Genomic DNA, 27,446 nt, shown 5'->3' with positions numbered 1-27,446 from the left:
CAATGTTTACATTTACAGTACATGTACATTTACTGTTCAAAATCGTTCTGTAAATGCAGTCAATATCACATTTTTCAACATAGAAGACAACTTCATGGGTTTCAGCAAAGATGATTAAAGTGGCTTGTGATTTCAAACACAGGAGAAATGAAGATAAATACTGGTTATTTTCTCTTGGTTCTGTTCCATTTTAAACAGCAAAGTTACTGCCACATTAAAAGGCAATGTTAGGAAAGAATCTGTTCAGGTACACATATATACATTTACAGTTCCAAATTGTTCTGTAAATGCAGTCAGTATTTAATTTTTCAACATAAATAGGTGCGGCTTCTAACTTGGTACGGTTTATATATCATTTATTAATTATGTTTTTAGTAATAGACTGGATACAACTTTTATAAAGATGCGGTTTATAGTCCTGAAAATACGGTAATATTTGGTTCAGCCGGACAAAAAGGTAGATAGACGGACGGCATAAGGGTACCCCGGCTGCAGGCGATAATCAGACCGCAAAATTTTAGATAAAAAAAGCCCAGCTCTGCTATGAAGGTCTCCTTTTAGGACTCAGAAGGTGTCAAAATGCCACAGTTGCGGCCAATAGGAAACTGACACCTCACCGCAGCCATTGAAGCCTCACCGCGAAAATAGAAGTTTGCAGTCGGAATCGCTAACGGAAGCCCATTTAAAATCAGAGGTGGACTGGCCTATAGGCAGGTACTATAAAGTAAGCAGAGCTTCAGTGTGTTCTGTTGAACACACAGATAAGCAGAGCTGGGCAGTCCCTGGGCCGGACCGGTTGGACCCTCTGGGCCGGCCGAATGCCCATTTTTGGGGCGGTGGCTGGGAGCTGACAAATTTTAAAAAATGGCTGGACTAAGCATGGCCGGAATTGGATTTTCGTCCGGCCCACTAATCGGCCCTCATGTGTTTGACGTGGTCGCGAGGCGGGCAAATTTCATCTCAGACTACTCAGTGAAAGGCTTCTTTTTAGGCTTCTTTCTACTCCCTCGTCGGCGCGAACGACAACTGCCGCATTGATTCACGTGACCGACGCATTGTGCTGTTGGCGACAGGTCTGCAACACATGCCACGCACCCATCAGGAATTGTTGCTGCTCTGATCGGTCCATTATGTCACGCGTTGCGATGACATACAGTTTCCCACACGGAGAGGAGAGAGAGGATGCAGCACGCAGCTCGTTGCTGCTGCAAAGCAAACTAGTTTGGCAATAAAATTAAATGAATCGTAGTCATCTCGGTCCCTTTATGGTTGTAGCAGGCACGATATCCGTTGTTGTCGCTGTCTTTTTGAAGCGACGCCCCCCGACTTGGAACTCAACTGTTTCAAAACAACTTGTGTCCGGGAGTATATCAAGCTGCACGCAGCACTCAAGTATGACGCTGGCACATCAAGGTGGAGTTCATGCACTTCTTCTGGCGTCTTTCCTGCTTCCGGAAATACGCCGTAGCAAACCTGCTGTCGATAGTGGTTTGCTTTTATTTTGAAGGCCGTGAACGAAGGGAAGTGTGGAAAATAAATAAGTAACTTGTTGAATGCGACTTCTGGCCGTCTGTTGGACCCAAATAAATATACAATACGACAAAACCAACCCCGGGGCTCGCAATGGAAGGAAGCACACGCAATTGGGTAAGTAGTAAAGTACTAGTGGCACATTTTGAAGTGTGTCCACAGCGGGTTCGAATAGTAAATTAAAAAGCCTCTGCCGTTAGCATCTCTCCCGCGGCGGGGTCAATCACGGACACTTTATTCTAAGAAATGACACCAGAATAAAAAATACACGAACAATTATTAAGACACCGAAATTTTTAAACACTCAGCAGCAACAGCCTATGACACATCTAAGTATTCAAGTTAAAGCCAAGTTGTCATTACAGTACATATATACACTTTTCGTGATGAAAAAATACATACAATAACAGTTAAAATTATTGCTAACTATATTAAAACTATTTTTATAATGAAAAAAATTGTTCAAGTTTTTGCTCCCTCGTCTAAGAAACATTCACAGTCGGATGATGCCGTGCATGTTAGACGTGCTACTTGCCGCCCATCTCATGTAGCAATGTCGGCACACAACTTTCAGACTTAACCACGTACCTTTCCCCATCGGCGATTTTAACAGGACAGCCATAATATTCCCAAACAGAAGACCGCAGTGTACAGGGGGACCTTTGAGCTCTGGCTCTTTTCTGACTCTCTCTTTTGTGCCGCCACTCTCCTCTCCCGCATGCAACAGTCAATAGCGCCGTGCGTAAGCTCGCGCTAATAAGTGGACCGAACCGAACATACCCATACTGAAACATAGTAATACACCCACGTGCACTGTTACACCCCTACCAGCGACCAGCAGGGCAAAAACAGAAAGTTAGTGTTGCTGGATGGCTTTGGCTCAATTAGTAGAGCGGGTTGCCCAGTGACCCACGGACCGAATGTTTGGATTTTGGCTGTTTTGTTTTGCTGCTGTTTTTCTCTTGCTGGTGACACTTGCAAAACCAGCACGAAAACACAACAAAACCGTGCAGGTCTCTGCTGGATTAGCCTTTCTCTAAAGCTTTCCATCCCCACTAAAAACACATTTCAACTCATGTAGTTATTTTTCATGCCATGTCATAATACTAATACTGCACTAGAAATAATATCTGACATTTTCCAAATGTGTACTGATTACAGATAGATCGATATGTTTTTTTTTTTTCAGGGCAGATACCGATACCGATTATTAGTAGTCAAGGAAGCCGATAACCGATATTTGGGGTCGATATTCATTTTCAGCAAAAATGAAAATATTAGTGTCAGAATCAAAACTAAATAAATAAACAAATAAAACTCTTGACTTTGTTAAAACCTTTTTAAGCAAATGTTTATTGAACAATTTTTCACATTTGCATATTGTTGATATTCTAATTATTATTACAAATGTTTGCCGATAGGTCCACTGATAGTGTAGTGGTACACACGCCTGAGTTGTGTGCGGGCAGCGTGGGATCGATTCCCGCTCAGTGACAGTGTCTATGTGTGCCCTGCGACTGGCTGGCGACCAGTTCAGGGTGTAGTCTGCCTTCGCCCATTGATGGCTGGGATAGGCTCCAGCAACTCCCCGCGACCCTATATAGGATAAGCGGTTTGGAAGATGACACATGATGTTTGCTGATATACAGTACGTCTTTGTTGTAAAATTCGAACAAAAAGGAAGCTCCCAGGGTCATCAGCACGTCTTCAAAAGTTAAATGAAAACTTAAACAACAGCCCTTTATAGTTTTCTACAATAAATAAAGTCCTCCAAAATTTAAAAATGTCAGAAATGTTAAAATGTCACTTCTTTGTTTTGATTTCAAACATCAACAAAAAGTGCAGTGTTTCTTGGCCCAGTAGAATCTCTTATGAAGTTAACTTTAAATGAATACTTCCTTGAAGTTAGCACAGTTTTAAATTGGTTCATTATCGGCCATCGGTATATCCCTAATACGAATGAATTTGTAACCACATCTGGGCATTTTGGCGAAGATAAGTTACCATTATACTGTATCTGTTGTTTCTGATTTTTCCGTAGCAGTCGGGGAGGTTTCCTTGTAGGACACGACTGTTGGAGTGGAGAACAATTCTTTTCTATGCCTCACTCCTCCCCACACTTCCCATTTCCTCTTAAATGTATCGTCAACATCCCCTGTGCTCCCCTGCTGCCGGAATAACTGGTGCTGGAAGACTTGATCGAGCACAGTGGGGGATGACGGAAGAACATTGCTTTGCAGTTACCTGTGGGGGCTCTGAAATTGGCAGTCACAGCTATGCTGGGAATGTGAATGACCCTCATTTCTGCCAGGGCTGGGCGAGAGTTAACCTTGAGTGTAAGATGAATTCTCGCGGTATTTGTGATTTCACAAAACCCAAAGAATCCATCATGTCCTGAGCCCGCTGATTTCCTCTGAGCCCAATCACAAAGCAACCGTGTGTTTGGGGCTTGGGGGCAGGATATGCGGCTGTGACGAAAACTTTTCTCAAATGTTTGGTAGGCGTGCTCAAGCTGCCGCATTGCCCAATCAAAGTGAAGTATCCTTCCCTGAGCAGATCACATTGGAGCAGTCCCAGATTGATACTGTGGATAACTCCTTTGAGCGATTCACGTCTCACTTGTCAGGTTAGGCTAGAGTAGCCTCCAACTCTTAAAATAAATGGTACTCAAGGAACTATTGATGTCTCTCTTCCTCACCAATTCTCAATCGCAAGTATTCAAAAAGTATTCTCTAAAAAAAAAATATATATATATATATATATTTTCCGTAACTGCTGAGGGGAAGGAAAAACACACAGTAGTGCAGCCATTAATTCACAAGACATTTCATTTACCATTTTCAACCTACAGTCTCCTGCTTGAAATGTCTACTGTAACCTGCCAAATTGAACAACTAAGTATAGCCCATTTGCCAAACACTCTCAGTGGTTGGGGAAAACGAAAGGGATATAGACAAATGCAATGCATCAAACCAGGCACGCTCCAAGCAGGGCAATGAGCCACCGGTTTCGAACTTGTGCTACCTAGCACTTGGAGAAGGTAAATACCATTTCTGGCCATGATGAGTTTTCAGTAATTGCTTTGGACTCACACAATGTTAACATGGTCCAAATAAAACTGTGATCTAAGTGATATGAATGAAACACACAAAATAAATGCAAGAGACTCAACGGCAATGGAAGACTTAATGTGAACGATATCAAAAGATCTAGTACATCTAGGTACATTATTGCATGACTGACACATTTGAACAAACATGACAGCAGTGAAATGGACGTCCTGGGTCGTAATCCATGGTATTACATGTGTCGAACCACCAGAGGGCAGACTATACCTGCGAGTACAATGTTACTGCAGAAAATGCACATGAAAAAGAAAAAAAAGGACTCTACAGTGCAGACAGTTAATAAAGGTGGCTCCGTGGTATCGCAATAGAGAACAATGGTCTTTCTTTCTAAAAGAACCCACCACAACACATTGGTCGGTACTTGACCCGGTTAAGGACGATTACAGGGACGGACGAAAACCCACTTCCGTCCTTGCTTAGTCAGTCATTTAAAAAAAAAAAAAACAAACTTCGCTCACACATTAGATGATGTGGGGTTGGTGGCGTTTGTAAACCCACGGGCCCACCTGTCACGACCGGTCCGCCTATCATTTTAAACATGCTTCCGTTAGTTTTTCAGTGTACCAACTTTGACCAACTTCCACTAGGCTCCACCCCCCCACTGAGCAATTTTCTGTCCTCTATTTGAGTATGTAATGTTGGGCCCCTTTGACCTCAAAACCCATGTGGAATACAGTCCAGCTACGCCACTGTAATCACACTATCACTTGATGTCAGGCGAGTAAAACACATCAGTGACTGGAAAAAAAAAAAGAAGCTGACTCCACAAGTGAAAATTATGGTTTTACTTCACCTGGAGGATGGCTTTTATCTTCAAATGCTGGGTTGTTTGAGAAAAGCCCCCGATGATTATGTAAACAAAACCTATACTTGGCGGCACGGTGGTCGACTGGTTAGCACGTCCGCCTCACAGTTCAGAGGTCGTGGGTTCGATCCCGGCTCCGGCCTCCCTGTGTGGAGTTTGCATGTTCTCCCCGTGCCTGCGCGGGTTTTCTCCGGGCACTCCGGTTTCCTCCCACATTCCAAAAACATGCATGTTAAGTTGATTGGATACTCTAAATTGCCCCTAGGTGTGATTGTGAGTGCGGATGTTTGTCTCTGTGTGCCCTGCGATTGGCTGGCAACCAGTTCAGGGTGTCCCCCGCCTACTGCCCAAAGACAGCTGGGATAGGCTCCAGCACGCCCCGCGACCCTTGTGAGGAGAAGCGGTACAGATAATGGATGGATGGATGGAAACCTATACTTGGCATTATTCTGGTGGGTGAGGTAAGCAGTGGCTCAATTGCATGAGACAAAACCGAATGACTTCAACCAGAATGTTGTAGATGGAAGTTCAGAGTCTGTAATTCTTTTTTCTTTGTGTACTTGACCAAAAAATGTCTATACCTTTTATTAGGACACTTAAGAACTGTTTTAAATTAGTGGAAAAATGCACAAGATATTTCCTTTATAAATGTATGTCATTCAGGACCAAAACTGCCAAAATCAAAAATAAATAAAAGTGAAAATAAAAACAAATAAAATAAAATAAAATAAAAAATATATAATTGAAAAAGGCATCTGATTAGGATGCCTCCTGGATGCCTCCCTGGTTAGGTGTTCCGGGCATGTCCCACCGGCAGGAGGCCCCGAGGACGATCCAGGACACGCTGGAGAGATTGCCTGGGAATGCCTTGGGATCCCTCCGGAAGAGCTGGAAGATGTGTCTGGGGAGAGGGAAGTCTGGGCTTCCCCGCTGAAGCTGCTGCCTCCGCGACCCGACCTCGGGTAAGTGGCAGATAATGGATGGATGGATATAATTGAAAAAATTTTTTAATGAAACATAAATAAATTGATATTTAACTGTATGTATATATTATTTTTTTTATTTATTTCCACATTTGTTTTACTATTTATTTCTAATTTTTTAAATATTTTTTTATTTTTTTATTTAATTTTACTTTTATTTTGTGTTATATATGTTGTGTTGTTCTTATTTCCATTTTTTTTTTTTTTTCCAATTATATATATTTTTTTCACTTTTATTTATTTATTTTGAGTTTTGCAGTTTTGGTCCATGAATGAGCGAGACGGTGGTCGACTGCTTAGCATGTCCGCCTCACAGTTCAAAGGTCGTGGGTTTGATTCTGGCCCCGGCCTTCCTGTGTGGAGTTCGCATGCTCTCCCCGTGCCTGCGTGGGTTTTCTACGGGTACTCCGGTTTCTTCCCACATTCCAAAAACATGCATGGTAGCTTGATTGATCACTCTAAATTGCCCCTAGGTGTGATTGTGTATGTTTGTTTGTCTCTGTGTGCCCAAGATATGACTGTCACGAAGGGCTCGCACTGACTCAGTATCACAGTGGCTTGAATTACATTAAACATATGAACTGTAGCTGCGATTGGCTTGCAACCAGTTCAGGGTGTACCCCGCCTACTGGCCGATGACAGCTGCGATAGGCTTCAGCTCACCGCGACACTTGTGCGGACAAGCGGTTCGGATAATGGATGGATGGTCCAGAAATGCAGAAGCAAAAGTTATTCAAATGAGGGGGCAGTCCTAAGTGTGTCTTGGGTTGAGCTATTCGCCTATTGGTTGATTGATATGTCAATGCAGCAAGCAGCATCACCTACCCAATAGGCAAATAAAATAGTTCAACCCAAGACACACTCAGGACTGCCCCCTCATTTCCTTCTGCATTTCATGCTGACATGAAGAAATGTTATTCTAATTAGGGGCCGGTGCAAAGTGTGTTAAACTATTCACCTCTTGGTTGATCGACATCCGTATTTCGAACTGCCTCGCCAGCTTGCGCAGGTGGCAACCGGAACCACAAACCCCTTGCCTCCTGTTACCTTCCCCGATCGAACCGCCGCTTTATCCATCCATCCATTATCCATACCGCTTATCCTCACAAGGGTCGCAATGACTGCTCGAGCCTATCCCAGCAGTCTTCGGGCAGTAGGCGGGGGAGACACCAAATTTGTTGCCAGCCAATCGCAGGGCACACAGAGACAAACAAACATCCAAATATTCATTTTTTATATTTGTTTTTCTTTTCACTTTTATTCATTTTTGATTTGGTTAGTTTTTGGTCCTCCATATTAACCTGCCTCCTGCCCAATCTCCACTGAGACAGGCTCCAAACTACCAATGGCCTAATAATGGCCACGATGGATCACATCCCAAATTCCTGCAATTAATTACACCTTTCCCTCACTTTGCCTCATTCACTCTCTTACATGTGCATCTCTGACGCATCAAGTTATTTCCATCAGTGCAGCGTACAAACAGTAGCCAAGCTGATTTTCCCTCCATACACACACAACTGACAAAAAGGGCCTTTAGTGTAGAAAGAGCAAGAAAGAGACAGGCCTTATTTCATTTTCCCCTCTGGTCGTTTTGGCAGGCTGTCTGTCCCCATTCCTGAGGTTCAGTATGAGTTCACAGAACTAGCTGTCAATTTCCAGAAATAAACTGTTTGCTCATGCGTGGGTGCTGTGAAATACTTTGGTGTCCAATAGAGAGAAAGGTTTTCTCTCCAATAGTACCTTAAGGAAGTAAAGCTTACAACGCAATAATTCTGTGGACCAATCAACAAACAGTGTGTAGAGAACCAGCCTCCACAAGTGTACCATTGCAACCGGCCCGCAAGATAAAGTTTTATAATAGTAAGGCAATAAAACTGAATTTAAAGGCACACAACTATAAATTGACTCGCAAGGTAAACTTTCATCCCACTGATTTTCACTATATTACTGATAAACGGACTGAAAAGTGTGGAGCAAATGTTTATCAGCAACAAAAAATATTCAAGAATAGTAATTTACTGGTTGCACTGGCGCAAGTAGATAAAATTGTAGTTACTGTGTCAAATTTTAGGGGGAAAATGCCGCCATTTAGATGCAGTCTAGAGCCCTGCACTGCATTGTATATTATTCGAACATTTTAAAAATGACCATATACTGTATGCAACTATAGAAAATCTTGACTTCAGTGAAAATTCTATCTGAACTTGACATCAGTAGTCACATCATCTATTCCCTTCTTTGCCCCACCTACTCTGCCTTTGACACTGCAGCATACTATCACTCAACTGAAGTGGGAATCAGCTTTTCTTTTCCACTCTGTCTTTTCCCACCTCAACTCTGGCAAGCTCCCGCCACACTCTTGCTGAGCCCTCGAGTCGAGAGTGCTGGGACCTGCCCACATTCCTAGACAATTTCCCCAACATTGTACAGTATCCATTTTGTGATTTTTTCAGACAAATGCTCAAATTAGCACGAACCCTTTTAAATGAACAAGGTCATTTAATTTAAAGTCAAAAACATTCTTAACAATAATATGTTCTATGCGTCCCCACTAGTCCAAACACTGTATTCTGATTACTATTGTGTTTGTGGAATATAAATTAAGCAGAAAAATCCACCCATGTTTAAAAATCTATCTGAGTGGGTGGCCATTTTGCCACTTGCTGTCGACTGAAAATGACATCACAAATGCCCGAGGGCTCAGGTAAACGACCGCCACGGCTCATCTGTTTCCTGGGTTTGGTTATGTGACGTTTGCAAGTTGAGCCCTTCGGCACTGTGGTGTCATTTTGAGTCAACAACAAGTTGCAGTACAAGGAAAAATTGCAGCCCCCTGAGATGGATTAAAAAACCTGGATTTTATTTTTAAAAATTCATATTCCACAGATGCAATATTAATCAGAGTACCATGTTTAGACTAGTGGGGGCGCATAGAACACATGGCAAAGAATATTTTGACTTGACTCCACCTTTCAAGATGTCAACAGCTACTTCAATTAAAATACCCGCACGTTTTACACATACCGGTAAGCATATGTCATTTAAAACATACACGATGTACTGTAAGCTCCAATTTGCCATTGTTCAAATTTTGCTAAACCATTTATATGGTTTCCATTGTATTATCACAGTATGAATTAGAATGTTATGTTAATGTTGGTGCCATCTAATTACACCAAAAAAAACCCTCAAAGGCCAAAGAAACAACTTGAGACTGACAAAATTAATAGCTAGATTTACTGAAAATCGATTGATTAATGAAAATCAGGCATTGCTGCCTCTATCTCAGGTTTGAAGGGCGTCTTCTCCAGACTGCGTGCGTTAGCTCCTCTCACAGACCAGGGCTCAAAGAGAGTCACTTCAGACAGCTCTGATGTTTTTTTTCGTTTCTTTTCTCTCTCTCGAGTGTTCTTACAGTATCTGCATGTGTTGCGTCATTTTCCTTTTGGGGGGGTGATCCATGACCTGCAGCTAAGAACAGGCTACAGATTTCTCTCCAGAAGCCTTGATAGTCAGGAGAGTTTCCTTGTAAGCTGCACAAATTCAAGACTGTGCCAGATGTTGCAAAGCAGCTCCAGAATATCAATGTGCCTCCTCCATGTTTCAAAGTCTTCATTTCTTTGCATGCTTCAATGTTGCGCCTATCAACATATATGCCAATGTGACTGCGCCAGAAAACTACAGTTTTCATTCAAGTTATTTCTCGGGCCTTTGTTAATGGAAGGATACCCACCACTTTGTCCTTGTGTGTAAACCACTAAACTTAAGCCATGAAGTGAATATTACAATAAGTCACACTGTAATGAAATGAAAGAAAGTTGGGAAAAACTAATGTACTCATTAAATTGTATATGAGGAAGAATCTAATTGAAATACAAAATCTCCAACACGTTCTATAAAGACAAACGGATAATATCCACCAGTCGTGGCAATCTCTGCGTCACACAACAAGGAAGCTTCTCAGTTGCTCAGAAGTAGGCCACTGAGGATTCCATTCATTTGTACGCTGCTTTGCAAATAGTTGCGCTTTTCCACTCAGTCCAAGACTTCCAGCTGCAGTTTAACCCTTACCCAGTCAGCAAGAATTCCGATACCAGGATTATCTCATTCAGCAGCGCAGTGCGTTTGATCAAACACTTTGACTCCAATACTGCAATGATGAAAATGAATGATGAGCTTTTAATGCTTGTAAAATATAGCAGAGGTTGTGGGAAAGTTGGCGGTTTGGGCTATGGGCTCTTTTTAGTGACTTAATGCAAAGGTGTGGAACCACTGGGTGATTATTTGGACTACTGGGCTACGGACAAAGGAGAAATAATAGCCTTACTAAGACAACTAGGCTTAACACACAGTTCAAATGACCGCAGATAAACATCGCTAGAGCGCTTCTTTAAAAAATACGATCTGTAACTTTTACCCATTCATTTTTGTGAATAAAATACTCAGAGCCTTCATCATATCAGGGGATACACATTTCAGTTCAAATCTTTTTATTGTGACATCCAGCGTTGGGTGTGTCACATTTGTCTACCACCAGCCCAAGATATGACTGTCACGAAGGGCTCGCACTGACTCAGTATCACAGTGGCTTGAATTACATTAAACATATGAACTGTAGCTGCGATTGGCTTGCAACCAGTTCAGGGTGTACCCCGCCTACTGCCCGATGACAGCTGGGATAGGCTCCAGCACGCCCGCGACCCTTGTGAGGATAAGCCGTATCGATAATGGATGGATGGATATAACTGTAGTCCCAGTTTATGCTGGAAGTATTTGCTAATTTGGCTACTTACTTATGAGTGTTAACGGTACATGCAAGATAGCAAAGAATGTAACGCATTAAAGTTGTAATCTTGTTTCTCTAATATAAAGTTATAATACCAGATTGAAGTAAAAAATTAACGAGGGAAGAAAGTCATATTTTAAGTTAATTTAAAAAAAATACAACTTTTCCTGTTATATTATCCCTTTTATTCTACTAAAAAAAGCCTTAACTGTCTTAAAAAAAAGAAGACAAAAGACACCTTTGGTTCTTGGAAAAAAAATAATTGGGACTTTTTTCCTGTAAAATGCCTTTCAATCTAAAACCCAAAATGATTATTCATACACGGATGCAAGATTTATATGACGTCACAATCATATCAGAGCTTTTAAAAAGTCCAAAGCTAGAGTAGCTTGTTCAGTTAGTTGAAAATGTTTGTTTTATTGCTGAGTCGGTCCCCATGTACGTATGCAATTTTTAGTATGATATAACAAAATATATTGCTAATAATTGTGTGGACCTTCAAGCTACGGTTCGCTGACCCCTGGAAGTTACTAAACCCCACTTTCAGAATAATTGATTTAATGAATCTGTATATTTAATTTTCCAATTTGGATAGTCGGTCAAAAGGGTTTACACTACAGGTTAGTTTACATTAAAAAATACCAAAAATAGATAATGTCCCATCAGTATTAAGAACATATTAGAAAAACACACACAAAGAGACACACACAATCTTAAAGCAGAAGTCAACCCAAACATATTTTTTTCAAGAATATGTTCCCAGCAGGCCCACTAATTGAAACACGGCATTCTAATTAATTTTGCGTTTGTGGGATTTAAGTTAATCAGCAAAATGCACTCGTTTTTAGCCATCTCTGGGGGCGGCCATTTTGTCTTCTGTCAACTGAAAATGAAATCACAACTACTCACAACGACCAGTCACGGCTGACCTGTTTGATGAATGTGATCCGTGATTGGTTGTTGTGATCAGTTGTAATGCCATTTTCAGTCGACAGAAGACAAAATGGCCGCCCTGCAGAGATGGCTAAAAACTAGTGGATTAACACTTATTCCACAAACGCAATATTTATCAGAATACCCTTTTCAACTAGTGGGCATGCATGGAAAGTATTCTTGAAAAAAAAATGTTTACATTGACTTCCATTTAAGGCCTTAGTTAGGGCTGTGCAATTCATCGAAATTCAATTAAAATTACAACACAACGATTACAAAATTGGCATAATCGTAAAAAAACAATTACTAATATTAATTTCTACGCTATATGTTTGTTTATCATACTTGAGTTTATACATTTGCACCTTTTTAAAATTTATAATACTGGTAACTAATTTTATAAATGTTCTTTGGTCCAAAAGGAATTTACTTACATTTGTCTTTATATTTTTTCCATTTAAACACTTTTTCATTTTGTACCAAAAAATAAATTGTTTGAATAATCGTGATTTCAATTATTACCAAAATAATGATTCATATTTCTTTCATAATCGAGCAGCCCTAGCCTTAGTGACGAAAGCACACTGACTTCAAGTCCTGTACCAAGAAACCCCAAAAATAATACATCAGTTCACAACAGTCAAACTAGTAACTACAACATACCAGAGGGCTCTTGAAAGCGAACAACCAAATAAGCCTTAATTCTGATATCAAACGCTGCACTCTCTCTCTCATTGATTTAGATCTACCACTTCTTTTCTGATTCAACTGAAGCAAAGACACCACAAGCAGCAAAGTTCTCCGAGACCAATGTTCTTCAGTGTGGCTTACTGTTGTAAAAAAAAATATTTAAATCAAGTGTTGGTATTGCACAAATGGGAACGCGGCCTTTCAGCAATTGTTGGTTTGTTGATTCGACTCACCGATTCCCCTCAGTCCCGATGATTCTTGAGCAAGATACTCAACTACTCATCTACCCTGATGCCATGTCGCCCATCCACAACATCCAGCCCTGACAACGCATCCTTGGGCAAAATACTAAAGTGCCAGTTACTCCTAAAGATTCGTGTGTGAATCAAACACAAACTTTTTTTTTCCCCGTTGCAGGGAAATGGAGAAATGTATTCCATAATTAAAGCACATTTAGCAGAACCGACATGCAAAACGACACAGACAAATCACTCAGTCAATCCAGGGTTTACCTTTCTGGGATTGGCAAAAAGAGTATAAGAATATATATGAAACAATTTTCTAGCAATTGTGACAAAATGTTGTGGTGAATTGATGGACCTCCTGTCATGCATGTCACTTGGAACCCATTTAACCTCTGTTCGTCATAAAGCTAACTGAGTAACAAGTTCCTCTGCGACCACGGACATAAGAATGATATATGGATACAAACGGTCAATTTACAAATAGCACAGCTAGTGAGAAAACAAGCTTTTTGATGCGTTATTTCCAACAAACCAGCGATGTCGAGCTATTCCAAACATCAACCAGGCCTCTATCGTGCAAAGCTCATTTTTATTCATGCAATCTGTCCACCGACAGCATAAAAATGAAAGGTTTGCAAGCGGGGCCGTTCAGATTGATGGCAAATTAAGAGTGGCTCTTGTCCATGTTTCCCTCCATATTGTTCTTTTTTTTTTATTTGCATCGCTCCTTGTTGCACACGTTTGTGTGTAGCTCACAGATCAGGGACATTATCATGTTATGCCACCCAAGCCATGCCTGCTTTTTCTAAAAACACTGCGTGAGCCAGCAGATGTGTGATGCAGATGTTGCCATAGGTACGACATGAGCTCCACATTGCTACAGCAGCAGTAACGCTTCCTTCAATTTTTCATGAGACTTGTAAGTTGCCAGGGTTTGTTTCCATGGCCACGCTGCAGTCTGCTGAAACAAAACTTAGCCAGATCTTCCCATGAGGCCTTTGGGGCAATTCTTTTACGGACACAGTGAGGACATGGCACACTGACAGATCTACAGTATGTGGAAGACAGCTACATGAAAAAAGTGTAAACACATAATTGCAAGTTATTTTACATTAATATCACGCTATCGGATGAACCCTGTGCCTAAACTTTGATTATTTGTGACATTTGAAAAGGTAACTCAACCAGGTTATTGCTGAGGACGTTGAATGCAGTTATTTTTCTCATATCTTTAAAGGTTACATCGCAGAATGAATTTATTTCTACATGCAGGAAATAGCGATATTTGAAAAAAAGAGCACCTTTTACCACCACAGGTAGCCGCAGCTAACCGCTGCGAGTGGCAGCAGTGAGATGGAATTGACAAGAGTTAAATAGCACTCTTCTCAAATACGGTGCCTATCTCAAGCACGTATATTTATTGTCATGTAAAACTAATGAAAGAATATTAAAATACAGAAAAACACCTGATTCCTAACACTATACTCACCAAAGTCACTAAACAAATAAGTTAATAACTATACATTATAGAACATGTGAAAAAGAGAAAAGCATTGTGGGAGTATTCAAATTCACATTACCCTCTGAGGGGGTGACATCATCATTTTCAGCACATTGACAAATTCATGTGTCCATAAACAGCAATGGAGGAAAGAGTCAGAGATTTGCGTTGTCAAGCTGGAAGTCACTATTTTGAGTTTGTATCAGATAAAAACAAAAATAGTCAAGTAAACTGCACACTGTTCAGTCGAGAGATGTTTTATAGTTTCAATAACAAAAAAAAACAAAAAAAAACATGGACAGCAGCACAGTATGCATTAAAGCTTAAATATGTATATTGCTCATTTATTTTACCTGCCGGTGGCCACTTGATGCCACGCAGATTTCAAAAGGCTGAATTATACCTGCCCCATTAGCCAATTGAACATTGGGAAAAACACACCAGTAATTGTATGAATGCCAAAACTAGGAACTGAAAAACAGTCCACACTCAGCACTGTACCAAGCTAGTGTGAAACAATTCCCTGTTTTTATCTGACAAAACAAAGTGCAACAGTATTGTTGTCATTGACATTTACACTGTTATAAAGCATATCATGTGAGGGAAAAAATACTCTGAAACTAGCTAGGTTTTTTTTTTTTTTTTTTTAAGAAGCTGGCTGACCTACCTGGATTGTTGGCATCCGCCTCCAGAACCTGCAATTCCGTGCAGTCCGCAAGGGAGTGCTCCAGACAGAGCTGCAGGAAACGAGCCTGGGTCCGACTCACCCTCTTCAGCAAAGACAGCAGAGCCACTGTCTGCTCACACTCATTCCACCCTTTGAACCAGCTGGCTAGTATGCCCACCTGATCGCGAAACATCATGGTCTGGGAGCGGGGCGGCAGGCGGGGTGGGGTGACAGCGCTGCTGCCCGAGTTCCAAAACCAGCTTTTTTTTGTTTGGGAGGGGCTGTCGGGGGAGGAGGGACTCACAGAGAGATCTTCCCTAAACTTTCCAACGGCGTTCTGGGTTAAACTGAGGAAGGTTCTTGGGATCTTTGAGTGTCGGATGGATTCAGCTGAAGCTGCGTGAGGCCATTCTTAGCTTTGGCAACAGCGAGACGGTGGTCTGGTTGGTGCTCACGTATTCCTTCAGGAGGAGATTTGGCCTCCAGTGAGAGAATACAGGTGCTCCTCTTGCTGATGACTGATATAACTTGCCCTCAGCTAATTACTCACCCGCAAAGGAATTGAGATTTGATGAGTCAGCTTTACACCTCGCAATATATCACCTCAGCATCTGCATCACCGGCATATTCTTTGAGGAACTTTTGGGCCTGTAAGAAGGTGTTAAAGGAGGAGAATAGTTAAGTCCCAGTCTGATCATATAAGCCCTGCCCTTTCCATAAAAAAAAGGCGCCAGTGTCCCTGTTGCTTCAGTCATGCACACTTTGGAACAGAGCTGCTGTAAAGGGGCATTTATAGGTCGTCTCCTCGCCGTCGCCCGTGCGTTTAAGCTCGTGGTATTCATTGCCGGGACAAAAATAAATTATTTTCGCTCCTGGTATCCACCCATTCCTAAAAATACCGCGGTCCGTCGGCTTCTCCCGGCGCTGCATCCCGGAATGACCCACAGGAAGGACGCCGGTCGGTTTAGCGACGAAACGCAGGCTGGAGTGTGTGGGGGTGCGTGTGCGTGTGCGTGTGTGTGCGAGCGTGCGCGCTGGTAGGAGCTGGACTAACTTCCGTTGCCTTATTTTAAATGACGGGCTTGTCTTATAAACATGTACTTGGGCTTGTGTGGTGGCTGAAATGTGGCCGCGTTTTAAGGAGCTCGAGCGAGGAGCTGACGCTGCCCACAGGCTAGTGTTAGCCGCTTTCTAAACCTGTCACTTTGCTTCATCAGCACACAAGGAGTGACCACTGAGGGAGTGTGTGTGTGGGTGTGCGTTTGAGTGTGTAGCCGATAAATAAATACAAGTCTCCCCTTAACTAACGGGCAACGTCAACATGAAATCTCCCCGTTACCTCAATGACTTTGTCTTAAAGTATTTGTGGGTTACCGATCATACTCAACTGTATCCTACATGGCATAGTCGCGAATGCTTGTCCTCAGTATCTAATTCACAAATGTCTGCTGCGTCAACAGGTAGCAAACATGTTCTAACTTAACCGCGACTTCAGGTTTGATAAACCTATACATCGGGTTTGAGGGGGGGTTAAATCACCCTGTGAGGGAGTTTCATTTAAAACAAAAATTACGAAAAAAACAGACATTGGATTGGCAATCCAGTCGGAAAATAGGAGACGACTGTGGTCCATAAAGACGGGATAAAGTTGAATATATGTACCTTGTTGCGCAGCTTGCATCGTTGACTTTGTCGCAGGACGGGCGACAGACGCAATCTTTTGGGGGGGAGCGGTGCCCCTTCACTCCGGGTCTGTGGGTTTTGCCATCTTGACTAACTTTTCCTCCGTCTCTCCCTCCAGGTCGGCCTGCGCCTGCTCTAAAAAAGTGCCGCAGTCGTTTGAATGCAACACGCCGTGCAACTTCTGCTACCCGATTTCAAAATAAGACGATCAGTTGTTGCTACTAAAGAACCGTTTTGAGATAAGCCGCAGTTAACTCTTTTTAAACGGCGTTTATTTCATCATCTACTGTGGCACAAATACTCTAGCACGTCAATATTGCGATACTTGGAATAAGAGTCAAGGCCACCATAAGGTGACTTTGAGAATTCATGATTTCACTCCCAAAAATATGAAGATTTTACTTAGAATTCCATATTCATTGTATAAAGCAGGTGTTATGCTGTTAGAAATGCACGTTAGTCATTGGTCTAGTTTCCACAATTTTCTTTATAAACACACTAAATGCAAGTAAGGTTGCCAACTCCCTGAAAAATAAATAAGGGACACCTCATCGGCAGGCACGGCCGATCTGACTGCCTTCAACTCGGGATGGGCGCATCGATACCAAAATATCGATATTCCGATCCAAAATGCTCAATTTTAAGTAGTGGTAAAGATAAAGTTCAAGATAAAGTGGTGATACTTGCAATTAATTCATATATATGATATATTTAATAATCTATAATTCAGAAGGTTTTATTGTCATCCAATCAGAATTTTCCCTCTGTGTTGCCAAGGGTAAAGAGCTTTCTGCCATGGCAGAAACATCTTTGACAACTGCAGAGTAAAACACTGAGCAAGACATTTCATAGTTGAGGCTCAAAATGATCGCACCTTTAATCAGTTCAGCAGAACATTTTCACATATTTGTCCACTTAATCTTCATAAAAGAGAAAAAATAATGTTAATAATTTTTTACATTTTTTTTTACTAGTGTAGTATATCGACTGCCTGTAGAATAAAAATGATGCATATCTGTTTGGTTAGCACGTCCGCCTCACAGTTCAGAGGTTCGATCCCGACTCCGGCCTCCCTGCGTGGAGTTTGCATGTTCTCCCCGTGCCTGCGTGGGTTTTCTCCGGGTACTCCGGTTTCCGCCCACATTCCAAAAATATGCATGGTAAGTTGATTGGACTCTCTAAATTGCCCCTAAGTGTGATTGTGAGTGCGGATGTTTGTCTCTGTGTGCCCTGCGATTGGCTGGCAACCAGTTCAGGGTGTCCCCCGCCTACTGCCCAAAGACAGCTGGGATAGGCTCCAGCATGCCCGCGACCCTTGTGAGGATAAGCGGTATGGATAATGAATGAATGAATGAATGTTTGCCCATACAATGCTGACATTCATTGCACATTCCCATATTAACCTTGATTGGAGGGTTAAAAAAAACAAATCATTCTTTACATACCATATCTATCTCTGGCGTTGCCTGGTGGACAACAAATTTGTCATGCTGCTTTGTTGACTTCCGCTATCTACTTTGGCAAGCAAAATTACCTCGACCAAAAAGATAAGCAAATTCTGTATCCTGAGCTGTGACCTCATTGGTCACAGAGCAGGGGAAGGCCTAGGACCGTTACCGTAAATTGTCATATAAAGGGAACTGTTGTTCATTAATTCCATCGACATTTTACAGATTATTTTTTACTCTGACGATATTACGGGACAATTAGTGTATCCTTTACACCTCAATACGGGACGCGTACTGCCGTACCTAAATACGGGTGTTTTTCAAGGGATGGTTGGCAACCCTAACTGCAAGCAGAACATGTCCATGCAAACAGCATAATATGTGAGTTTGCTGGCAGGGTGGACATGGAGGTCCTTCACTAAACATAATTCGGTTAGCTGGCTGATTGCATACTGTTTAAAAAATAAAAAAATGGAATTTCTAAAATGTTTGTAAATCAATTGATATTTGTCAGAGTGGATATGTTGTGCTTGACAACATGCATCTGCACACATAAAATATTTAATCAAAATGGCTCATTTAGTCATAAACTTGTTGTGGCTTGTAAAATTTGTAATTGAATGAAGACTATCATAGATTATATACATACAGGTCTTGCATTTTCCAAATAATAAGCCATATATCACCAAAGATGTAAAAATCTGCTTAAACCAAAAGCGATTGGCCTTCAAAAACAAGGACACACAGCGGGTGCAGCTGCGGCCCAAAAAGATCTTAACAGAATGCTAGGGCAGGCTAGAGAGAGGCACTGAGACACCGAGGAGTTGTAGTTCACGGGATAACAAACAAGTGTGCGACACTATGAAACAGATGACACACATGAAAATAGGGAAAAGACACTTGACAGCAGCTAATGACGTGGAATAAATTCAATGATTTTTTTGGCTAAATTCAATGATTTTTTTTCTCATGTTCAATACACAGAATGATAGCAATGCATTGCTTGATTTAAATGATCATAGTTCCTCTGCTAGTTTTAAAATTGATCTGCAGGGGGAACAGTCAATTTTCAATAAAGTCTATAACAAAAAAGCTACTGGACCTATGGACTATCTGAATTCTTAATTAGAAACTGTGTAGTTGCTCCCTTCGAGTAGAAGCCATCAAGTACAAATGTAAAAGCAACAGGTGCAAGCTTTTTTTTGTCCCATCTTCTGTGGCTATCTTAAACAAATCGATGTGACACTCATCAGGTGCACTAGGCCATTTTAATATTGTATTCGTGTCTTACTTGTGTTTATGATGTATTTTATTTGATACGGTGCAATTAATTAAATGCAGTCCTTTCTTGGCACTTTTTTTTACTGGCGATTTTATGGTATTGATATGTATTATGGCCATACTATTTTATTTGGTTGAGGAATGTGCCATTTTTTTTAGGTCATTGATTTGTGCTTGTGTGATTGCGTGTTGTATTGTAATGGCAGCTGTGGGCAGTGAGTCCAAGTCAAATTTCCCATTTGGGACAATACAATTTATCTTGTCTTATCTTATCTTATCTTATCTTATCTTATCTTAAAAACTTTAAGACATTTAACTACTTATTTTGCGCTGTAGTTAGCAGAGTAGTATGTGGGACATGTGAAAATCCTGTACATCCATTGGAAAAAAAAAGCAAAATGAAGGAAACAAGAGACTTACATTGTGGGCCTACTGGTATTAGTAAATACAATGTTTGGCTGCTTATAATATGACTTGAATGCTTCATTATTCTGCCAACTTTTCATGATGACTGAGTGATTATGACAAAGACACCAAAGGCACATTATTGTGCTATACACGCATGAGATATTATCATGTACGCACCATATAATCAGGAAAAACTAAAAAAATAACAGGGTTATAATTGTTTTTACTTTTTCATTTACTGGTAGTTAGATTTTTATTTCATTTTGATTTTTCAAAATTTAATTAGTTTTAAATAGTTTTCAGGACAGGTATGTAAGCTCTAATTTATTTTGTTTTCCCCCCCCCCACTACATAGTGTGTAATCAAGTAAACTAGTAACTACAATTCTCAAATGACTGTTTGACCTTCCTTCTTCTGTACTGACATACAGCAATGCTGAAATAAAAACATTTAAAATTAACCCTGAAAGCACAAGACAAAAATGAAAATGAAGGACATTTTCGCTAATTTTAGTTCGTTTTATAAACGTAAGATGTAGTTTTTTTTCTTTTTAAAGCATTTTCATTTTTATTTTATTTTGTTTGCAATTTTTTTTTCAGTTTTAGATGTACTTATTTCGTTAGTTTTTATTAACTATAATAAACTTGGTGTACACACTTTAATTATACTTTAATCCAGTGATTCTCAACCAGTGTGCCACGAGAGATCATCAGGTGTGCCGCGAGAAATGATCCGATGTCAATTATTTAGACATAAAATGTATATATCCTAATGCAAAAAAAAAGGTTTTGTTAATTTATTTATGGAAAAGACATACAGTAACAGTAGACAAAACAATACATTTTTCTTCCACCAGATGACAGAAGACTCATAATGACCATGTATATCCAGTTTTTGTGAATGGCTTTGCTTAGTGGTGTGCCGTGAGATTTTTTTCTGATGTGAAATATGTGCCTTATCAGTAAATGTTGAGAAACACTGGTTTAATCATAATGATATCCGCAGCATGAGAATCAATAATATGTGAACAGGTATGAAGGAAAACATCCGATCAGCAAGAACAGAATTTAGTAGGTTTTTCCTCATGATGCTCAGTTTTGACTTTGTCTAGAGCTTGCGGCTTTAATTTTGAAGCCATGGGTAGTCTTCTTCCGTCTATATTTGGGTGGCTTGATGCTGACAACCTAGCGCAGCCAGTTTCCACATGCTAATCATTAACAGTGGAGCATGACGTCAGGGGCTTGGCAGCGCGAGGCAGCACCAAAATAGAGAGTTGAGAGTGAGAGTGAGTGAGAAACAGAGACCCTGCGACAGAGAGGCGGCCAAATACCACACGACACCACAAGAAAATGCAAAAGAGTTTCCACAGAAAACGAGGGGCACGTCGTACCAGCAGAGATTGAGTCATTGTGCAGGTGTATAATCCATTCCAACACCATTTTACGGTCAATATCTGACGTGACATGCATGGTGATATACAGTGGTGAGAGGTCAGGGACAGCAAAGACTTCTTCACTAAACATCAGGAGTGACTTTCATTTAAAACCTCAATTTTTGCACTTGTTGCGTCGAGTTATATTCATTTTAAAAACCTCAATTTTAACACTTGTTGCAGGGAGTTATATTCATTTAGTCCCAACACTATTGTCTTCACTTCGTTGTATTTCTCTTAGGTGTACGCCATGTATGTGAGCCTTAGTTGTTTTTTTTGTGTTTTTTTTGTCCAATCAGATTTCAATCTAAATTTATTGCCATGGCAATCTAATCTGCTCAGGGTCTTCAGAATCAGCAGTACTGGCTGATGTAACCAAAGCAGTGTTGGGCAAGTTACTTCCAAAATGGAACATATTACATATTACTATGTGAAAGTAATATGTTTCTTTACAATATCACTGTCTTTGTAGAGTAATGAGTTACTCAAGTTTAAGTTAATTTTAAATTACTTTTTTTCTAAATTAGGGATTAATTTATTTAATAATGATTTCAACACTGTAAAAATAAAAAACTAAAACAAAAATGCAACATTTTTAACCATACTGTAGGTGGTAACGTTAACTTGTAATTATCTCATTCTATCCCAATGACATATTTATGTCATTTCGCAGAGTCTAAAAAAGTCAGGTACTGAATGAGTTATCTACATTGTATTTTTTTTTCTTTTTCAGCAGTGTTCACCAGGGAAAGCATGAAAAACAAGAAGAGTCTGGAAGCTTTCCTGTACTTCCAATATGGATGGGTGAAGAACATCTTATTTTGCCACATCCCACTGACAAGATACACTTTGCTACATGCCGATGTAAAATCATCACATGGAGCTTGCATTTACTCCCCATGCCTGCATGGCTTTTCTCCGGGTACTCCGGATTCCTCCCAAATTCCAAAAACATGTATGGTAGGTTGATTGGACATTCCAAATTGCCCTTAAGTGTGATTGTGAGTGTGTATTTATGTTTGTCTCTGTGTGCCCTGTGATTGGTTGGCAACCAGTTCAGGGTGTACCCCACCTGCTGCCCGAAGACAGCTGGGATAGGCTCCAGCACGCCCTTGTGAAGATAAGCGGTATAGATAATGGATGGATGGATGGACTATAATAAAACGTGGTTCATCCAAATTTGCTGTATCCAGAGTACTGTGAGGATGAGCATGGTCCTAATCACAATATGACTGACTGTCAATAACTTCAATAATTTTTGAATGTTGGCCCAGATTTGGCTGCTAAAATTTCAGATTGTAGTACCGTTCAATATGGAGATTATGTAAATAGCAATCCGCAGTCCATATTGCATAAAAGTAAAAGCAAACAATTTACGGACTGTTACGATATAGATATGTCATTAAAGCGGAAGTCAAGCCAAACATATTTTTTAAGAATATGTTCAATACAGGCCCATTAGTTGAAACACAGGATTCTGTTTAATATTGTGTTTTTGGAATATGATTTAAGTCAAGCAAGTTTATTTGTATAGCGCATTTCATGCACAAGTCAATTCAAAGTGCTTACGTAAAACAGCAATAGCATTACAGAAAGAGAAATAAAACATTAAGAATTACAAAAATCAAAATCACGAAGAATAATTCGATTAAATGATTAAAAGCGAGATAAGTAAAAAATGAAATAAACCATACCATGCAGATTTCATGCATAGGCGCATGAAAACTTTACTCTGGTCTGGACAAGATGACCTGAGTCCTTGCATCTGAGGGCCCTGCTGGGTTTATATTCTTTGAATATATCATAGATGTATTCTGGGCCTAAACCTCCCTGGGATTTGTAACCAATCAGTAGAGTTTTAAAAACTCATCTGTAAGTGACAGAAAGCCAGTGTAGTGACTTTAAAACTAGTGTAATGTGTTCAGATCTCTTAGTCTGGTTAAAACTTTACCTGCAGCGTTCTGGATGAGCTGCAGCTGTTTAATGCTCTTTTTGGAAAGTTCTGTTAAAAGGCCATTACAGTAATCCAGTCTACTAGAGATGAACGCATGGATGAGTTTCTCCTGGTTTTTCGGGGAGAGAAAACTTTTAATTCTGTTGATGTTTTTCAAATGGTCACATTAAGCAACAAAATCCACCCATTTTTAGCCATCTCCGGGGGCAGCCATTTTGTCACTTCTGCCGACTGAAAATGACATCGCACACCCTCACAGCTCAGATAACAACCAATCATAGCTCGGCTTCAGAAAACAGGTGAGCCGTGATTGGTCGTTAAAACGGGTGGATTTTGCTGCTTAACTCATATTTCATATTAATCATGATGCCTTTTTTCAACTAGTGGGCCTGCATAGAACATATTCTTGAAAAAAATGTTTGGTTTGACTTCCCCCTTTAAATAAAACTGTTGTAAATAATATGTCACCTACATCTGTAATCTGTCATTCAAAACAGGCCGTGTTCCAATGATAATGAGCACAGTTTTACAAATTATAGGCCAGTTTCATTGCTTCCACAGTTTTCAAAGATGTTTGAAAAGCACTTCAATTCTTGTTTAGAGAAATTCCTAGTGAAACATTATATATTAAATGAAGTCCAGTATGGCTTCAGAGCTAACAGTACTACATTAATGGCACTGATTGAAGCAATTGAAGAAGTAACAAACGCACTGGATAAAAAGAAACATGCAATAGGAATATTTATCGACCTCAAAAAAGCATTTGATAGCATAGATCATTCAATTTTACTCAATAAACTGGAGAAATATGGGATCAGAAGGTTAGCTGGGAACTGGTTAAAAAGTTATTTAAGAGAATGAACCCAATACGTAAAAATAGGCGAACATTTATTTGATAAACTTGGTGTTGCCTGGGGTGTCCCCCAGGGGTCAGTGCTGCATGCCCAGCTGTTTAACGTATACATAAACAATCTATTAATTAAAATTAATAATGTTTTCAGATGACACAAATATATTCTATAGCAGTGATAATCATAATGAACTTGTGAGTACAGTAAATACAAAACTCAATAAAATGTAAATGTGGATGGATCATAATAAATTAATTCTAAATGTAAAAAAAAAGTTTTGACATTTGGTAACTATAAAAGTAAACCGGAATTGACAATACACATATATAGTGTACAGCTAGAAAATGTTATAGCGGAAGTCAACCCAAACATATTTTTAAAGAATATGTTCTATGCAGGCCTACTAGTTGAAACACAGCATTCTGATTAATATTGTGTTTCTGGAATACGAGTTAAGCAACAAAATCCACCTTTTTTTATCCATCTCTGGGGGCGGCCATTTTATCACTTCTGTGACTAAAGATGATATCGAAGTTGCTCAGGGCTTAGATAACGACCAATCATAGCTCAACTTCAGAAAACAGGTGAGCCATGATTGGTCGTTAAGAGCAGGATGAAGTGACTGGGGAGAGGGAAGTCTGGGCTTTTCGGCTTAAGCTGCTGCCAATATGACCCGATGCCGCATAAGCGGAAAAAAATGGTTGGATGGATTGATGGATGGATGGATGGATGGATGGATGGATGGATGGATGGATAGAAAACAACCTATGCTGCTATCATTTTAATGTGTATTCGTTATTTTTGCATTGTGGTTGCTTTGGTTATCCTTTGTTATTTGTTGTCTCCAGAGATGGGCATGCCCTCCCAGGAACAGACGCCCATTTTGGGGACAGAGGACGATACGTTTTTAAAAGACTAAGCAAGGACAGAAGTGGGTTTTCGTCCATTCCTGTAATTGTCCCTAGCTGGGTCAAGTACCGACGGACGCCCGTGTCATTGATGACAGAAACACACAGGTGGACATTCCGTCAGATTGACGGACCTTTAAAAATAGACGGACTGATGAATGACGGGAGTGGGTTTTCATCCGTCAATGTAATCATCACTAACCGTGTACGTCAGTGGTTGTCCGTCAACCCATCACTAACGGACCGTTAGTCAGTTACTGGCGCACACTCGTTTTTCTGACATATTTTTGGGGGACTGACTGACGGACCAACGGACTTCTGATGGACTAAACGGTGGAGTTAAATGACGGACTGACTGATGGATGGACAGGCTGACCATTGTAATTCAGTTCATCACAACAAATGACGGACTAACGAATGACGGACAGTACCCTGGCCACTGACGGATAACGAATGACAGACCAGCAAAAATGACAAAAATGCCCACCTCAACACGGCCAGCCTGTCTTCGCATGTGTAATCCGTCACAGTGGTCCCTCATCTGAAATTTTGGGGGCGCATTAGAAAAATTTAGGGATGCACACTGTCCACACAAGTTCACTTGCAAAATATTCACTCCGCTCATTTTCAATATATTATTGATAAATGGACTGAAGTGTGGAGCAGAAGTTGATTTAAATTAAAGTATTTAAATATTTATTTATTTACAAATTTACTGGTCGCACATTTTAGGTGCACAGTCTCAAATTTTAGCAGCAAAATACCACTACAGTGTTCAGAGGCAGCCTGTAGTTCATATCTATCATGTATCTTGTGGTTGTTAAATTTCTGTGTTAATTTTGTTGTGTACCGGTATGTTCAACTAGAAGAAAAGTAAAGAAACTCAAGGTGAATTTGATCATTTACCTTCATTCATCGGATGAAAAATATAGGCATGTATTTGCAAGAAAAAGTATGAACCCTTTGGAATTTCAAGGATTTCTGCATAAATTGGTTAAACTGTAAAAATGGATCTAATCTCCATCTACAGTAGGCTACAATAGACAAACACAGTGTGCTTAAACTAATACCACACAACTTTTTTTTGGGGGGGGGGGCTGTTACAACATGTAAATATTCATAATGCAGTGGAAAAAGTGTTGTATGTGTGAACCCCAAGGCTAGTGACTTTTCTGAGCGCAAATCAGTCAGAAGTACCTTAAGTCCAATCAATGTGGAGGTGCAGCGTTCCCTGCTGTTTTAATAACACAGCGGATGTTTGTTTGTCTCTGTGTGCCCTGTGATTGGTTGGCAACCAGTTCAGGGTGTACCCCACCTGCTGCCCGAAGACAGCTGGGGTAGGCTCCAGCACGCCCGCGACCCTTGTGAGGATAAGCAGTATGGATGATGGATGGATGGATTTTTCACTGGCTTCATCCACGGACAATGAGTTCCCAGACGTTGTTGTAACTGCATTTCATTTTCTTTGCAGTCTTCTTACTTTCCTTAGAGTCATCCATCTTCATTAATTCATCACAAATTTCTGGAACGAGTCGCTAAAATGCTTGTTTTTGTTTGTTTTTGGTAGACGTACCTTTAAAAACAACTATTGCCTGCCTGTGCGCCTGGCTGTTTGATTGACCGCATACCCCTGCCTCTCACAGTCCCGCACACAGTCACACTCGCCCGAACCCCCCCACCCGCACACACACACAGCCCGAGACCCGCCCCTGTAACAACCTCCACTGTGTGTTGTCTGCTCTCCTCACACAGACGTTTAATAAAAAACAAGATTTTAGACGCACATATGAAAATTGGTGCCTGCCAGACATAGGGGCCAGCCGAGTCAATTTTTTTCATTAAAAATCATTAAAATGCGGGTCAGTCCCTCCCAAATCGGGACATATGGTCACTCTACCCAATGGAGATGTAGTTTCACCTCAAAAGAGTGATTCACACCAGACATTCAAAAATACTGCTTGACTGAAACACTTTGTAGAAAGGAATAGTCCCAAATTCGTCATGACAGTTGTATAGGTCTGCTCTGCAATTACTAGAAAGGTTCACATACCACCTGCACTGTGACTTTTCCATACACGATATGTTCATGGGAACACATAATAGTTTGTGTCATATTTGTTTAGGAAAACTGTCTTGGTCTATTGATGTTATTTTAAACAAAGATCAGATAGCATTTTACAATCTCTGCAGGAATTCAGGAAATTCCAGGT

The 27,446-nt window shown here is 40.5% G+C and overlaps 1 protein-coding gene across 2 annotated transcripts in view; it reads right to left on the bottom strand.

Annotated features, from left to right (window-relative positions):
- Positions 1-17,091, bottom strand: part of samd4a (sterile alpha motif domain containing 4A) — an 80,551-nt gene extending 63,460 nt beyond the window's left edge. For both annotated transcript variants that reach the window (XM_086026251.1, XM_086026252.1), the window contains exons 1-2: positions 16,934-17,091; positions 15,272-15,919 (exon numbers count right to left, since the gene is read on the bottom strand). In XM_086026251.1, the coding sequence (XP_085882377.1) occupies positions 15,272-15,467 (196 nt within the window). In that variant the 5' untranslated portion in view covers positions 15,468-15,919; positions 16,934-17,091. The remainder of the gene's footprint in view (positions 1-15,271; positions 15,920-16,933) is intronic.
- Positions 17,092-27,446: the final 10,355 nt, after the last annotated feature.

The sequence above is a fragment of the Filicampus tigris genome, chromosome 3, assembly GCF_054856515.1.
Source record: "Filicampus tigris isolate MCC_2025a chromosome 3, RoL_Ftig_1.0, whole genome shotgun sequence".
Classification (NCBI taxonomy): domain Eukaryota; kingdom Metazoa; phylum Chordata; class Actinopteri; order Syngnathiformes; family Syngnathidae; genus Filicampus; species Filicampus tigris.
The sequence above is the reverse complement of the archived record's forward strand: the minus strand, read 5'-3'. Positions and strand labels throughout refer to the sequence as shown.